Source organism: Ursus americanus, chromosome 9 (assembly GCF_024610735.1).
Source record: "Ursus americanus isolate L20-20 chromosome 9, mUrsAme1.1.p, whole genome shotgun sequence".
Taxonomy (NCBI): domain Eukaryota; kingdom Metazoa; phylum Chordata; class Mammalia; order Carnivora; family Ursidae; genus Ursus; species Ursus americanus.
In genome coordinates this window covers 942,499-957,305 of record NC_142135.1, presented here as the reverse complement: position 1 = coordinate 957,305, position 14,807 = coordinate 942,499, and the positions used below count along the sequence as shown (strand labels likewise).

The 14,807-nt window shown below is 59.4% G+C and overlaps 1 protein-coding gene across 7 annotated transcripts; it reads right to left on the bottom strand.

Annotated features, from left to right (window-relative positions):
• Nucleotides 1-330: 330 nt before the first annotated feature.
• PUF60 (poly(U) binding splicing factor 60) lies at nt 331-13,009 on the bottom strand. 7 transcript variants are annotated; one of them, XM_045777306.2, is made up of 12 exons: nt 12,895-13,009; nt 8,280-8,363; nt 5,881-5,976; nt 5,665-5,754; nt 4,640-4,690; nt 2,321-2,482; nt 2,146-2,238; nt 1,793-2,006; nt 1,523-1,713; nt 1,251-1,386; nt 843-1,078; nt 331-760 (listed from the first exon to the last, which is right to left on the bottom strand). In XM_045777306.2, the coding sequence occupies exons 1-12, from the start codon at nt 12,916-12,918 to the stop codon at nt 461-463; spliced, it is 1,677 nt and encodes a 558-aa protein (XP_045633262.1). In that variant the 5' UTR covers nt 12,919-13,009; the 3' UTR covers nt 331-460. The 7 variants fall into 7 exon arrangements, with proteins under 7 accessions (XP_045633262.1, XP_045633263.1, XP_045633267.1 ...); XM_045777307.2 differs by having other exon boundaries at nt 8,280-8,360; nt 12,895-12,965; XM_045777311.2 differs by lacking the exon at nt 12,895-13,009 and adding an exon at nt 12,453-12,618.
• Nucleotides 13,010-14,807: the final 1,798 nt, after the last annotated feature.

Sequence of the window (14,807 nt, the reverse complement as noted above, 5' to 3'; positions counted from 1 at the left end):
AGCTTCCCGGGACGCCGCACCAATACCCCACCTCCGCATCCTCCCTAGGGTCGGCCCCGCGACCCCACAGCGGCCGGCTACTCCTCCCCGGCCCCCCAACCCGCTCCATCTAAGGGCTTCACTCGGCAGGAACAGGTCATACCGGGGAGGGGTGGGGGTCCAGCCGGGGCGGCAGGGGAGCCCCTGCGCATTCCGCGGCCAGTCCTCCATCCCTTCCTCCGGGGAAGGGAGGCGCTTGCAGGCCTCCAAGGCCCCCCCCCCCCGCCTGTCCCTTCCCCCAGGCCGGTCCCCGGGAGCCCAGAAGCACAGGACCACTGCCACACAGGGATGTTGAGGGCCAACGGCATCTGCACCTTTATCCCCACGCGGGCGGCTGGGCCTGAGACACCAACACATCAATCACTCCAGAAAACCCGGAGGAAACAAGGAGCAAGTGCAAGTCCAGGCAACAGGGCCAAGGTCACGCAGAAAGGTCACTGTTATCAAAACGCTCCTGGTCATACACTTCAGCCACCACCTTGCGGCCAGCAAACCAGCGCCCATTGAGGGCCTGGATAGCCTTGTGAGTCTCGGAGGCTATGGAAAACTCCACAAAAATCTTGACGATGATCTCCGCATCCTCCTCCTCGCCCTGCTTCTCCTGGTAGATGATGACGCGATTGACAGCACCAAACTTGCCACACTCCTCTGTCACCTCCCCCTCCAGGTCATCGTCGATGTCCTTGGGGTCCACCATGTTGCGCAGAACCATCACTGTGGACTGTGTGGGGGAGGGGACAGCTGAGAGCTATGGCTGGCTGGACCACTCCTACCGCCCACCCCCACTAGCCCCCGCCGCCCACCTCCTGCTTGCGGAGCAGCTTCTGCATCACCATGTGGCGGGCGCTGCTGCCTGAGATGCTCATGTGCTCCTGCTCACTCAGCATCTCTGGCCGCTCGGACTCTGGAAACAGCTCCTCCTCTTCCTTCTCCTTCTTGGGCTCCAAGAGACCCAGCGTTGGAGGGCTGGCCAGGATGGGGTTTACCACTCCCACAGAGGGGATGGTGACCGGAATGGGAGGCCGGGCTGGAGTCACACCTGCAGCAAACCCACCAGGTCCAGCAGTCACGCTTCCCCATCTCTGCCCTTCCTGGGAAGGCGCCCCAGCACCACGCAGCGATAGCTGAGCAATGTCCTACCCGGGGTGCAGAGGGCTATGCCAGGAGGACTGGCGGGGGAAGGAGGGAAGCTTTGACCCACCCAGGCTCACCTGTGATGACTCCTGGGGCCTGGGCAGCCATGACAGCCTGGGGCAAAGCCCCCAGAGGCTGGGCCAGAGTCAGTGCAGGGGATACCAGTCCAGGCGTGGCCAGGGTACCCAGCACCGCTGCTCCAGCCACTGCTTCCTGCAACCCAGAAGGCCACCACACTCAGTCTCCGATCAGGCTGCCTCCGCTCAAGACCACACAAAGAGCCAACCCCCAAAGGATGAGGGAGGAGCTGGCACCCACAAATGAACTAAGTGACTGGACCAGCCCTCACCTGAGCTGTGATCTTGGCTGTGGCTGCAGCTGCAGCCACAGCAGCAGCAGGCGGGAGGCCTCCAGGTGTGGCAGGAGTAAGCAGGGGCATGGGGGGAGTGACAGCCTTGCCCACTCGCAAGTACTGGCCACCCAGATCAAAGAGGTTCATGGAAGACACGGCATCCTGGGACGACTGGGCCTTCTCATACTCTGCAGGGCAGGGGCAGCAGTGAGGGTTAGCCACAGGGCCCGGTGGGCCCCGCCCTCACCGTAATCTCTCCAAACTCACCAATGAAACCATAACCCTTGTGCTTGCCAGTTGTAGGGTCGCGGGCGAGCGTGCAAGATTTGATCTTGCCAAAGGCCTCAAATACACTCTTGATGTCATCATCTGAAAGGTCCTGGTGCACAGAAGCCACATAGATGCGGTTGAAAGCTCGTGCCTCCTCAGCCAGCTGGTCTATGATGGGCTGGGCCTGCCCTATGTTGCTGGGTCTGCCCACCTGGGGGAGAGGCACAGAGACCCGTCAGCACAGGCCTGGCCACTGCAGATTCAGGCTTCTGGAGAGGCTGCTCTGCACTGCCTGGCTGAAAATAGCATGCTCACGTGCCAACCCCAAGGCCCACCTCCCTGGCCCTCACCTTGATGTTCCTGCCTCCGAGCATCACCGAGTTCATCTGCTCCAAGGCAAGCTGCGCGGCCTCTGGGACCTCATACTCCACAAAGGCAAAGCCCTGGGTATAGGAATGTGTCATGAGACCAACAGACCCCAAGGTGGGGAGGGTGGGGGGTGGGGAGGGGCAGACTAAAGCCCACCTTGTGCTTCATGGTGACGGAGTCCCAGGACATGTCAATGCTCTTGATGGGTCCAAAAGGAGCAAAAGCCTGGCGAATGGTGTCCTCCCCAAGCTCATAATAGATGGAACCCACGTAGACCCGGCACATGATGGCCAGTGCCCGCTGCCGCTGAGCTGCCATCTGGAGCAGGACATAAGGGGAGAGAGAGCCACTGGCTTGTGAGGGGGTGGCAAGAAGCTGGGCAGCCCACTCCCCTCCTGGCCCACCTACCCAGCTCCGCTGTGGGGAGAGCTCCCCACACGGCAGCACGGTGCAGGCTCAGCTCCTGCAGTCAGGGTAGCAGGGGTCAACAGGACCCTACCCCTAGGAAGGAAGGCCAGGCCCAAAGGCAGGACACGGACGCACCCCGGCCCATCCAGGTCCTGGGCAGACTGGCAGCAAAGCTGACAGGTGGCTGGGAGGCAGGGCTGCATGCCCTCCCACCCTGCCCACCTTCCAGTCTGGGGGCCAGGTACCCTGAGCTGGGCTGGAAGATCCTCCCAGGGTCCTGGTCAAGTACTCCAACAGAATAGGGAAGGGGAAGCCATCCAAGCTGGAGGGACCCACTAGTGTGGAGGCAAGAGAGGGGGCAGAAGACAGGGCAGCTGCTGCCCAGAAGAGAGCCCAGGGGAGGAGGTCAGGAGCCCAGATGGGGACTCCCTGGAGAGAGAACAAAGAGCAGCTGCTCATGCAGGGCCAATTCAGGTGGGGGCTTAGCATTTTGCAAGTCCCGCAGTGTGTTGAACACCTGACAAAAAATGGCTGGCTGGAGCTCACATCTGCAGCCCCAAGGCCCAGCCCCCAGGAACAACAGAAGGTGGCAGAGCTGCCCAAAAGAGAAGCCCCGGGGCTCCTTGGAGCAGGGAGGTACCAGGCCCAGCAGGCCCAGAGCTCTGCCTGGGCAGACACTGCCTCTGCACTGGGGCGAGCTTGGGCCAAGGGACCTCTCCACGCCCTCAGGGATGGGCTTCCCACCCCTGCCACCTCTACGCGATGTGCTAGGCAGGGGGTCCCACGGCCACATGCAGTGGGCCACCGGGAGGGGCTGAGCCCCAGGGAACACACCACAGGCCCAGGACAGGCAAAGAAGACGGGGTCCTGGCTATAGCTTCTCCATAAACAGGGGCTCCCCTCACCCTCAAAAGGCCCCCATAACCGGAGACCAGTTTCCCCCTTTAGACACCAGCTGGCCTAGTATATAGACCAGGCCTCCCCTTCCCTCAGAAAGGAGCCTAAAAATAAGGTCCACATATCCCCGAAACTAGGAATTCCCCCCAAATGGGACTGCCCTCCTCAAACTGGGCTCCCGACAAGTAGGCCTCAGGCCCCTGCTGAGGCCAAGGACCACCAAAGGTGGAACTATGTCCCCTCTTGCACCAGGCACCCCGACATGAAACCATCTGCCCCTCGGGTCAAAATTCCCCAAGACAGAAGCATGTCTCCTCTTCAGTGTGGGCTTCCCAACAGGTGGGCCAAACGCCCTCTCCCTGACATCTCCCCACAGACAGATGCTTCCCAAAGAGGACACTGGGTCTGTCTGGGCCTTAAAGACAGGGCCACATCTCCCCTGTGAGAGTAGCACAATCAGGGATGACCCCTGGGAAAGAGCCATGTTTCCCCCACAGACTTTCTGGAGCGGGGCCTGGCCTCCTCCTCAGCTTGCCTCTGGGGGATGGGGGAGCATTTCCTTTCCCAATTCTTCCGCCCACGGCAGCCAAGGCCTCAGCTATTGCCCCTGCCTGCTCCCTGGCTGCATGGCCCCTACACCTTGCTGACAGCCAGGCCCAGAGGACCAAGTCCTTGCCGTTCCCTCTCCTGCTTGCTTGGGACCCCCCAGCCCCCCACCCCCATCCATCCATCCTCCCTCCGGGGTCTGATGGGGCCATGAATTAGGACTTTTCTCTCCTCAGGGGCCTGACCCCAACCCAGGAGCCCGGGCAGCCTGGAGACTGGCAGAGCTGGAGGCCCAGGTGCTGCGCCCTGTGTGTGCAGGCGACATGGGTGCAGGTGGGCCTGGCGTGGGCAGCTACCCTCCTGGCCTGCTGCCCTCCGCAGTTACCTGGCCGGTTAGTTTTAAGGCGGGACCTCAGAGCAGATGGAGGCCTCCCCAGGGGCGGTCCCGGGTGGGTGCCCGCCCACACCACTGGCCCCGCCACGCCTGGCGCTCTGCTGCGCTCGTCCCGAGCTGGCGGGCAGGGCCGGCTAGGGAAGCAAGGTCCCCAGCACGCGGGCTGCACTGCCCCCCTCTAGCCCTGACTAAGGACATGAGCCCCGGAAGAAGTGAGCATTTCTATTGACCGATTGCAAAGGTGAGAGAGGATCTCCAAAGCCCATTGTCACTGCTGCCATCTGAAAGACAGTAAAGACAGAGTTCAGTCTGTTGGAGCCGAGCAGTCTCCCGCTCTTGTCACACCTCACGCAGACAGCGGCAAGGCCCGGAGTCCCCGCCCTGCCAGGGAGGTCCGCCTGCCTTCCCAAACTGCCAGCCAACTGGCCAGCCACTGGCACCTGCCCAGGGGGGCCTCAGAGCCCCAGGTGCCCCGCCCCACAGCCTGGCCGGCAGGGCAGAAGGAAGGGAGGGGGAGGAGGGAGGGAAGGGGGGGAGGAGGAGGAGAAGGAGGTGGAGGAGTAGGAATAGGAGGAGGAGGAGGAGGAGGAGGAGGAGGAGGAGGAGGAGAAGGAGGGTGCAGGTGGAGCACAGTGAAGAGCCAGGGCGTCTCCTGAGGACTGGGCAGGGGGCAGGGGGCTCGAGGCCCAGGCACCTGTCAGCCTAGCCCTGGCCTCTCCCCCAGAGCCACTGCTGCTTCTGACCACAGGGCTAGAGCAGGACGCTGTTGGAGGCGCCCCCAGCCTGTCCTCCCTGTCCTTGACCCCAGCTCAGGTGGTCTGGACTCACTGCAGGGGTCGGGGCCTGACCACTCTTATCCGAGGGGGATGGGGAGGAACGCCCCTACATGCTGCACCACCAGCTGGGTGCAGAGGCAACCTGAGGCGACAATCTCAAGTCCAAGAGGAGAAGCCAACTCAGGGTGCAGGGCACAGCTACAGCGAAAGGGTGGGGAGGGGACCACGGGCACTCAGCAGATGGATAAGGCTGGGCCACTCATGCCTCACGGAGGAACCTGGGCGTCCCAAGAACGAGTCCTTGAGAAACAGAACCACAACACCTTGTGGGGACGGCCACAGGCACAGGAGGAGGAAGAGAAGGAAGAGGAGGTGGAGGTGGCAGGGGAGGGGCGGCGGAGGCTCCCCGGCCCAGGCGGGTGGGGCGGCCTCCAGCAGAGCCGGCACCGAGGCCCAAGGGTGGGGCCCTGGCCGCTCACCTGCAGGTTGGTGAGCTGCTGCTGCTGGTGCGCGATGGTCTGCTTCACCAGCACACTCTTGATGCTCTGCTCCATGGCGTACTTCTTGGCCTGCGGGAGAAGGTGGTGAGGAGCACTGGGGGGGCCCGGCCTGTGGGGAGATGCGCCTTCCTCCGCTGACTGCCCTCCCCCCACCCCCCAGCCATGCCCACAATTCCCCAGGAGGTACACTCTCACCTTCTGGAGGGCCTCTTGCTGCTCGGGCGTCAGAGGAGGCAGTCCCAGCTTCGCGGCTGTGCTCTGCCCATTCTCCATCTTGATGGAGTCTGTCCCCTGGTGGTGGGGAGCAGAGCAGTCATTAAGAACCAGCTCAAGATCTCCCTCATAGGGCCCCAGGAACCCCACCCCACCGGTCTCCCCTACAACTGCACAAGGCCTCCAGTCCAGCCCATTCCCAGGGACAGGCAGGTCTGCCCTTCTGCCATCCCTGTGCCTGTCCCTAGGTCTGTCTCTCCCAAGACCCATGCCACTGAGGAAGGCAGGTACGTTGGGGGCCTTGGGACCACCCAGAGCAGCTGCAGGGCCCTGGCCACAACGGTCGCCTCAGGAGCTATGAAGACAGGCAGCAAGTAGTAGAAGGGGCCCACCCCTGTAGCAAACCTGACCCCAGAACCTCAGTCCCATGCCATGCCAGGGAACTAGCCCTGGCCATCCTTTATAAGGAAAAGGGGCCATGGTTCTCTGGATGTGCAGGAACTTCTCATTCCTGGACTACCTGGCATCCACCACTGCCCCCACGCCTTCCCGCAGCCCCAGCCAGGGTCACAGACTTGGCTTCCCTGCTTGGGCGGAGTTCCAGGGACCACTCAAGGAGCAAGTAAGGGAAAGGGCCTCCCTCCCAGCACACCTCCATGCAGCGCCCCATCCCCCATCCCTGCACACTGCTGAGAACCTGGAGCTGCTCTCCAGGCCACAACAGCCCGGAGGAGGGCTCCACCCCACCTCCACCAAACTCCTCCCTGGGCTGTACTTAGCCCACTGGGAAGAGAAGCCAGGAGCAGACCAGCCACAGAGGAAATGTGGACCTGCCCACACCCTAGCCAGGCGAGCATGGGGACCAGGATATATTCTGGGGGATGGGGGAGAGCAGGCACAGCCCGCTGCAGACAGATCCAGTGCAACTAGGATTAAGCTGACATTCCTTCTGTCAAAATTCATTTCTAAGCTGTTTGCAGGGGAAGAATATAGCCGTGCGAGCAAAAAGAAAAGCACAGCCACCGGACCAAAGAGTGTGTATCAGGGGTCAAATCACACCTGCCTGCCCACCAGTTCAGGGGGCCTGGGGCTACCCAGCAACTGCAAGGACAGACCACCGCCAGCCCCCTCCAGAGGGGATATTCTGCAGCTCCCAGCACACAGCCTCAGGAGGGACAGCGGAGGAGGCAGATCCCCAATGCAGACGTGACGAGCAAGGACAGAGTTTCGAAGGAGGCAGGAAGTGGCCAGCTGACCCAAACCCCAAGAACCATCATCCTGACCAGCCCAAGTATTAGATTTCCAGCACAGGGTCAAAGGGCAGGAGGGGCCTGGAGGCCCCTACTCTGGCGACCCAGTCTGGCCCTGGAGCTTGTCCTCTCCGCCCTCCCAGCTGGCCCCAAGCCCAGTTCTCCTTCGTGGGACAGAAGCCCTGAGAGCCAGGGGCTGTGACTCCAGAGCAGGCTGTCACCATGGTAATCAATGCCAACCCCCTTCCAGCCCCTTAGAAACTTTTCAATCTCTTCTTTGTCTTGATAAACAAAAGGCCCTTCTCCCATCAACCAGGGCAGGGGAGGGCTGGCTAGAGGGATGCCCTGGCCCCTTTGCCCATCTGCTTCAGCCCCCATAACTTCCCAGGATCCAGGCTGCATACCACGGCCAGCCCTCCCCTGAGTGTGCTGGGGGGCCCACAGGAGGGCCCAGCTCCAAAAGGCCACCAGGCCACCTTGTTGAGCCCCCACTGGAACCCACCGGAGGCAGGCGCTGCCATGGAGAAGCACAAAGAACCTTATTACCCAGCGACAAGGCCTGGCTCCACCTCCAACAGGACAAGCTCCCAAGGGCGAAACCACCAGAGCAGGACACGATCTGCCCACGCCCACTCTGAAACCTGGCCCGAGTCCCACACAGACCCCGTGCTCTAACTTGCACGTTATTCTGCTTTGTTGTTTTATTTAAATTTGAGATTTGAAATGAAAATCCTTGTTTCTGGCTCTTAACACCCATCACATTCTGGAACAGCATGGCTGCCCTCCTGTAGGACACTGATGGCTAACAACTTACACTGGCTCAGGTTCAGCCCCCACCTGACCATTGTCACTCTCCACCCAAAGTCTGAAGACACACGAGGCTGCGAGCCACCACAGAAGCAGGGTGGACGCTACGGGGAGAGGCTGGAGCCAGGCCTGAGGCTGGGTGGTAAGGGAGCAAGACAGGCACCTCTACCCAGAAGGCAGAGAAGAGTCCCTAGGGCTCCTCCCACCCCATCCCCATCTCTCTCGGCCCAGGGACGCACAGGCAGGCAGGCGGGCGGGCGGGCAGGCAGACGGGCGGGCGGGCGGGCAGGCGGGCCTGAGGGCAAGGATGCTTAAGGTCAGTACCTGTGGAGGTTTCCATTTGTCTCCCGCTGCCACCACTGCCGCCGCCGCCGGCTCGGACCCCCCTCCTTGCTGGCCATTGACCTGCTGCAGGCAGGAAGGAGATGTTGTAATGGACAGTCGTGAGACCCACCCGCCCCAGCCCTCTCTCCCCTTCCCTAGCTAAGGGCTAAATGCCCATGGACGAGAAAGAGAGGCCAGCAGGGGCACAGGAAGAGACCAGCTCTGGCTTGGCCCCTGAACATCCCAAAGTATCCCACTCCATTCCACCCATTCTTCCAGGACACCTGCAGCTAACCAGGGCCCTGGTACAAGGGGCTGGCCTGGCAGAACCTAGGGTAGCCCGGCATTGGCGGGGAGTCATCAGGAAAGAATAGGACAGAGAATAAAGGAGCTCCTGTCCCATGCCAAAGAAAGGCATCCTCCCCACGGCCTAAACCTGCCCCCTGGCCACGGAGCTGAGGTCCTAAAAGATCAGCTCCTTTCCTGCCAGCAGGCTGGGCCAGGCCAGACGGGATGACAAGGGGCACCGCTGGCCATCTCCCCTCATGCCCTTCGAGGCAGACAGGGGCACCTCTCTAGCACCTCTACACACGGCTCAGCATCAGTCCTAATGCCTTCCACAGGCTCTGGTCAAGCCCATACCCCAAGCCCCTCCTGAAGACACCTCTGAGGAGGGCTGCCCTTTGAACGACAGGGCCAGGCAGGTGGTTTGTATGCACAAGCCTCTCTTCACCCAGCAGTCAAACCGTCCAGGGCTGGCAGCTGAGAGCCTGGCCATACCCCACACCCAGAGGGGCCATGGAGCCACTGCCATGCAGAGCCAGTCTAACGGAAGGAACAGCTCCCAACTCAGCTTAGCAGGATGGCAGGAGCAAAGACAGGCCAAGGGCAGGAAGTGGGCAACGTCATGGGGATGGGGGACTTGGTAGAAGGGCCCTGAGACCTACTCCACCTTCCCAGAGGCTACACGGCGGGAACTCAGAGCAGAATACACTTACCCCACTCCCATCTCAAGACCCACAGATATCTAGGAACACAGAGGACAGCCACAGCCACCCCTGGAGCCCTGTGCACAAAGCCAGAGGCTGGGGCTGGCTTGGTCAGAGCGTGTCTCAGGCTCTCTGGCCCCAAAGGAGACAGCAACACAAGCCTGTCTGTGCTAGAGACATGGCCAGTGGGCACAAAAGCTGTGGCTAACGCCCAAGCAAAGCCTTGCGTGATGGTGCTCTGAACTCAGCACCACTGCTACTTAGGGGAGAGAGGGCCAAAGGATGTGGGGCCCTTCTGACAAAGGCCCCCCTAGTGGGTGTATGGCAGGTGGGGACAGGGTCAGTGTCTAGCTTGCCCCAAGTCCCCTGGCACCCCCAGGAGCACATCTGGAGCAGAGGCTGCCCTCTCAAGGCTCACAGCAAGAGATCACTTCGGGTCTGGGGAAGCAATCCAGTCCCTTGACCCATGAACAGAGCCAACTCGAGGGCACAATTATAAACAACTTCGTGCTCTCCCAAATTACTGTAATAGCCAACACAGGAAGCAGGACATTGCTGAGAGCAGAGCACGACTCAGAAGAGACTTCTCAGGAAAAATCAGTCCTGGAGAGGATGCTACACAGGACATCCCGTCGCCTCCAAAGAAACCAAGTTCCTCGTTCCCGCAGAGCCTCGGCTTCTGTTCTAAGCAGATACTCAAAAAGCTTGGAGAAAACTGCCATTTGTTATCACAGTTGGTCACATGCTGTCACCATCTGGCAATGAAAACAGGAGGCTTTGTGGTCACAAAGCCCCCTAGCACCAGGCAGCAGTGCCTCAAGGGGTGAGAAGTCCCCTCTGGGAGGCAACGCAGCAGCCCTGTGAGTCTGGGACCCGAACTCCAGCACTGCCAATGCTCAATAGCCCAAGACAAAGAGGATTATTTCCATTAGAAAACCAGAAAAGTTAAGTAATTAATATTTCCAGGTTTCTGGCTCTTCAGGCCTGTGTCCCGGGGCTGGCATGAAGCTTCAGTGAGTCACTCCATGTAAAGTACTTCAGACCATCCATGCACACGGCATGCTTGCCGTCAGTCTTAGCGATTATTAGCATCGGTGTAACACCCAGAGTCAGATCCCCAAAGCAGAATGCTTTCCATCTCTTCAGTCCTCTTCATGTGGGGACTTGCTCTCTACCAGACAGCTAGGCTCTGTGCTGGGCACTTTGGATGCAGCAAACACAAGACGAGACACATGCCAAGTGGCACCTACATAAGAGCACTTCTGTGGTTCATGAGCACTAAGAAGAAAATCAAGCACAAGATGCAAACAAAGGGACTGAGGCACACGGCCTAGGCAGCCGGCGGGGGGGGGGGGGGGCGGCGGCTAGGAGGTAGCGTGCACGCCAGGGTCTTCAGGAGGAAGAGGGAGCGACGGTGCCCACAGGGAAGGGAGAGGGTCTGGTGCCCCTGCCAGATGGAACCCAAGGGTAATGTCCCCAAGCAGGCACGAGCCCAGCTGTCAAAGGTCGGGAAAAATGGACTGGTAAGTCAGAGACACACAATGCCACCAGAAGACTATGTCCGTGACAGAAAGGGGCTGTGGCCTGTTTCTGCAGGACTAGGTGGAAGGCATAAGTGACAAGAGACACTTCTGCATCTTCCTGTGTCCTTCCCTACCAAATCACTATCAGCCAAGTTCAGTGCCACTCTATCCTCCCAGAAGGGCTGAAGCCACATCTTAGGATAGCAACCAGCGTTGTTTGGCATGCATGGAGCACAACACAGAACAAGCTCTCACTACGCCCAACTAAGACAACAAGAAAACGGGCTGTCTAGGAGTCTGTCCACTGAACAGGTTACAAGAGGAACATACCAGGCCACAGCCTGGACCTCACTCCCAGAATCTGATGCAAGCCTGGATCTTTAGTTTTCATACACCCACTGACATGCACATGTTAACCTCTTGAGAGAATTCAATGGGCAACAAACAGCCCTACTGAAAACCTCAGCTTACAGGGTTTGGACTTTCTGCCCCCGTCCATCTCCACTGTGATGCACCTGTCTGGCACTGTGCCACAGCAGAGCTGAGCCAGCTCATCACTCAGTCTCCAGAGATCCAGGGTGCTGCCAGTTATAGCCTCCGGCAACCACCAAGGCTGGGCTTGGTGTTCTTGCAGCCCTGGGATGCTCAGGGGAAACCAATCATCCCCTTTCATTGGCTTCTCTTCCTCCTCCACATTCCACACCTTCCCAGGAGTCCGGGCCCCTGTCTCCAAGCCTCCCTCTCCTTCACTGTCCAATTTCAAACGCTATCTGGGACAGTCACCAAGTCCTCCACCCGCATCTCTTTTCTAACTTCCCTCTCACGAAGGTCACTTGCTCCTGTAGCTTCAACAAGAAGATGTGGTAGAAAGAGGTTAGCCATATCTGAGAATCACACACTGGGCCCCCTCACAAGCGGGGGCCTCTCTCCCCCTGGGAGTCAGTTCCTACCCCAGGGATATGGGTCCAGCCTCCGTCACTGGGTGTCAGCCCCCAGCTCAGGGCCTGGGCAAAGCCTAGCTCTAGCGTAAGTATACTCCCTGACCCCCAAATGTCTTCCCTATCCGTCCAGCCTCCAGGCACCTACAAACGCTGCCTTCGCAGACAGGCCTCACCGTGTCACTCTGGGTATGGCCTGGTGGCAGGGGGGCAGGTAAATAAAAGGATGAAGTGATGCCATGAAGGGTCCAGGAGAACAAACACTCATTTAAACGGAGCAGGGAAGCAAAAGGGTCAAGGGAGACTTCATCATGGAAGCGTGGTGTGTACAAGGGTTCTCTATGCTACTCACTCAATGCCACTAACAAGTAGGTGAGCACTGAAAAGGGGAGGGAGGGGTTCCTTCCTCTGGGTGCCCACAACACCCTGAGCACACGTGCCCCGGGCTGGCAGTCCACGGCCTCCGTGTCCACCAGACCCCTGAAGAGGGCAGGGACGGCCTCTGGTTCCCCGCTGTGCCCCGACACACTGTGACCGCCTGAGACAAAGTAACTGCTCAGAAACGTGTGCTCAGACAGCACGTTCTCTCCTTTCTAAGATAGGACGAGTCCCTGTTAGCTGGTAACCCCTTCCCCGCAGAGCATCAGTGGGAGCAGAGTCACAGCTGTGGATGCATGCCGCCGAGGCCACCACCCTTCCCAGAGGGCCAAGATTCCTTCCTACAGGCCGTGCACGCCTGGAGGTCCCTTCACTCGGCCGGGAGAAGAGACGCCATCGCTCCCAGGACCCCCGCCGTCAAGTCCGGGCCGCAGGAGCACCGTTGGCAGAACGGTACGACGGCCGCCTGGCTCCGCCCTGAGGCTGCAGCTCCGCGGCGCCATTCGAGGCCGCTCGCTGGGGCCAGGCCGGCCGCACCCCGATGGGGCCGCGCCTGGGATCGGCCCCCCGACGCCGACCGCCGGAAGCTGTAGCCCGCGAGCCGGAAGCTGGGGCCGCGGGCCGGCCCTCGCCTCGCGCCCGCTCCGCCCCCGCCTCGCGCGACCAGGAGCCGCGGGGGCTCGGGAGCGACCGCCGCGTCTCCGAGGGGCCTTGGCGCTCTAGCTGGGCCGACGACCCCACTCCCGCCAGCTGAGCGGCGGCCCGCGGTCACGGACGGCTCACTTACGAGAGCTATGGTCGCCGTCGCCATCTTGCGTCCGTCGCGGCCGCCGCGCGCGCCACACGCTCCTGCTCCCTCCGCGGTCTCGCGCGATCTGGGCGCCGGCGGAAGGGCCCGAAGGAGGACGGAAATCTCGCGATAAAAGGCCCTTTCGCCTTCGGCGGGAGGGGTGGTTGGAGAGAGGAATGAGCTTCCGGTGTGGGGAGGGACAGTTAAGGCTCGGGAGCTGAGAGGATGGAAGGGGCAGGGGCAGGGGCGGGGGCGGGGCGGGCGCGCCCGCTTTTCGCTGTCGCTGTCCGCGTCTTTTCTACTTGCTGGGCTTTCCCTCCGTCGGCGGAGGACCGTCTCGCCTGTTTGTCTCGGCCCCTGGCTTCACCCTCCTGCACCACTCCGGCCGCTGCTCCATTTCCCTACTTCCTTTACAGAAAAAACTTAGGTGATGCGTGTCTCCTGCCTCCACGCTCGCACGCAAGAGGGAGGGCAAAGGAAGTTCGCATCCCCTCCAGGGCTGAGGAACTCCCGTCTGCCCAAACGCGTGCTGGGAGAGGTGACAGAGTCGCCATATTTCAGAGTCAGATTCCAGGCTGCTTCACGTCGTGCCCTCTGAAGTTGGGGTGTGCCTACCAATGGATGGTGGGCTCTCATGGAATTAGCGCTCTCTTTCCTAGTGACCTCTAAAACAGTAGTGCATCTTAAAGATGACGGCGTCCTAGATTCAATGATCCACAGTCGGTAGAACCGGAATTGAAGAGACAGACTTGTGAACCAATTCAGTGGAAAGGGCTTGCACCCAGAGTCCCCTAAGTTCTCCCAACTATTTTTTAAAGGCTCCAGGTACCCATCAGGGCACTGAGCTGCCCTGGACGTCTGCCCCATGTCCCACCCAGCCCGAGGACCCTAACTCAATGAAACCACGTCTGCAAGCTCCAGCAACCTCAGCCTGCCTGAGGCAACAAAGTGGCCAGGTAGGCAGGTCCCTTCTCAACCCTGGGAGGGTTTAAAATAAAATACGCCTCTAGTTAAACATGGCAGGATATTTTCTTCACATCCCTCTCCCCTCTAGAATGATAGGGAAAGAGTTTTATAAAGCCAAAACCCCATGAACACAGAAGTGAAATATTGTGCAACTGGAGGAAGGTGGCCAATGGGATCTGCTTTAGCTGACCAGAGGTTAGTGTCCCAGGGGTTGTGTGTGAAAATGTAGTTGGAAAAAGGAGACCCCACACTTCTATCCCTACTGGCAGTGGCTGGGCTGTCAGAGTAGGGTCCTGTTCCAAAAGTTAATGAGATTCTTGCCCTTTTCCCACCTCCACCCTGGCTCCCAAGTCTAGCCCCCAGCATGTGCCACCCATGAAACTCAGAGCTCCTTTCTGTAGCATCTCCTGGCTCAAAAGAAGACTGGCAGCTGGAATGTGCTCAGGAGAATGGCCTGGCTAGATCCCTGGCCTCAAAGCTCACCAGGCAATAAGCCCCACCAGTAAGATACCACTCTTAAAAGCAACTGGGCAGCCCAGGATCACCAGCCACCTAAGGAGGAGGAAGAAAACAAAAACAGAAAAGGAAAAGGAACTCAGAAAGAGCAGAGACAATAAAATAAGAAAAGCTAAAACCATATCTGCAGAGATATTAGAGAGGATGTTGCATCCAAAGTCAAAACAATCAATATATTGCACAACTGAAACTAATAAAACACTGTATGTTAACTAACTGGAAGTAAAATAAAAACTTAAAAGAGAACCAAAATCAAGAACAAGAGGCTATAAAGAAAGAAAATTTAGCAAATGAGAAAGAGTGCTTACAAATGAAAAATATGAGAGGAAAAAGAACAATTCAATAGAGAGTGAAAGATATAATTGAAATATTTCAGAATGTATAAAACAAAACCTGATAGGTATAGAAGAGAAAATATAATCAATCAC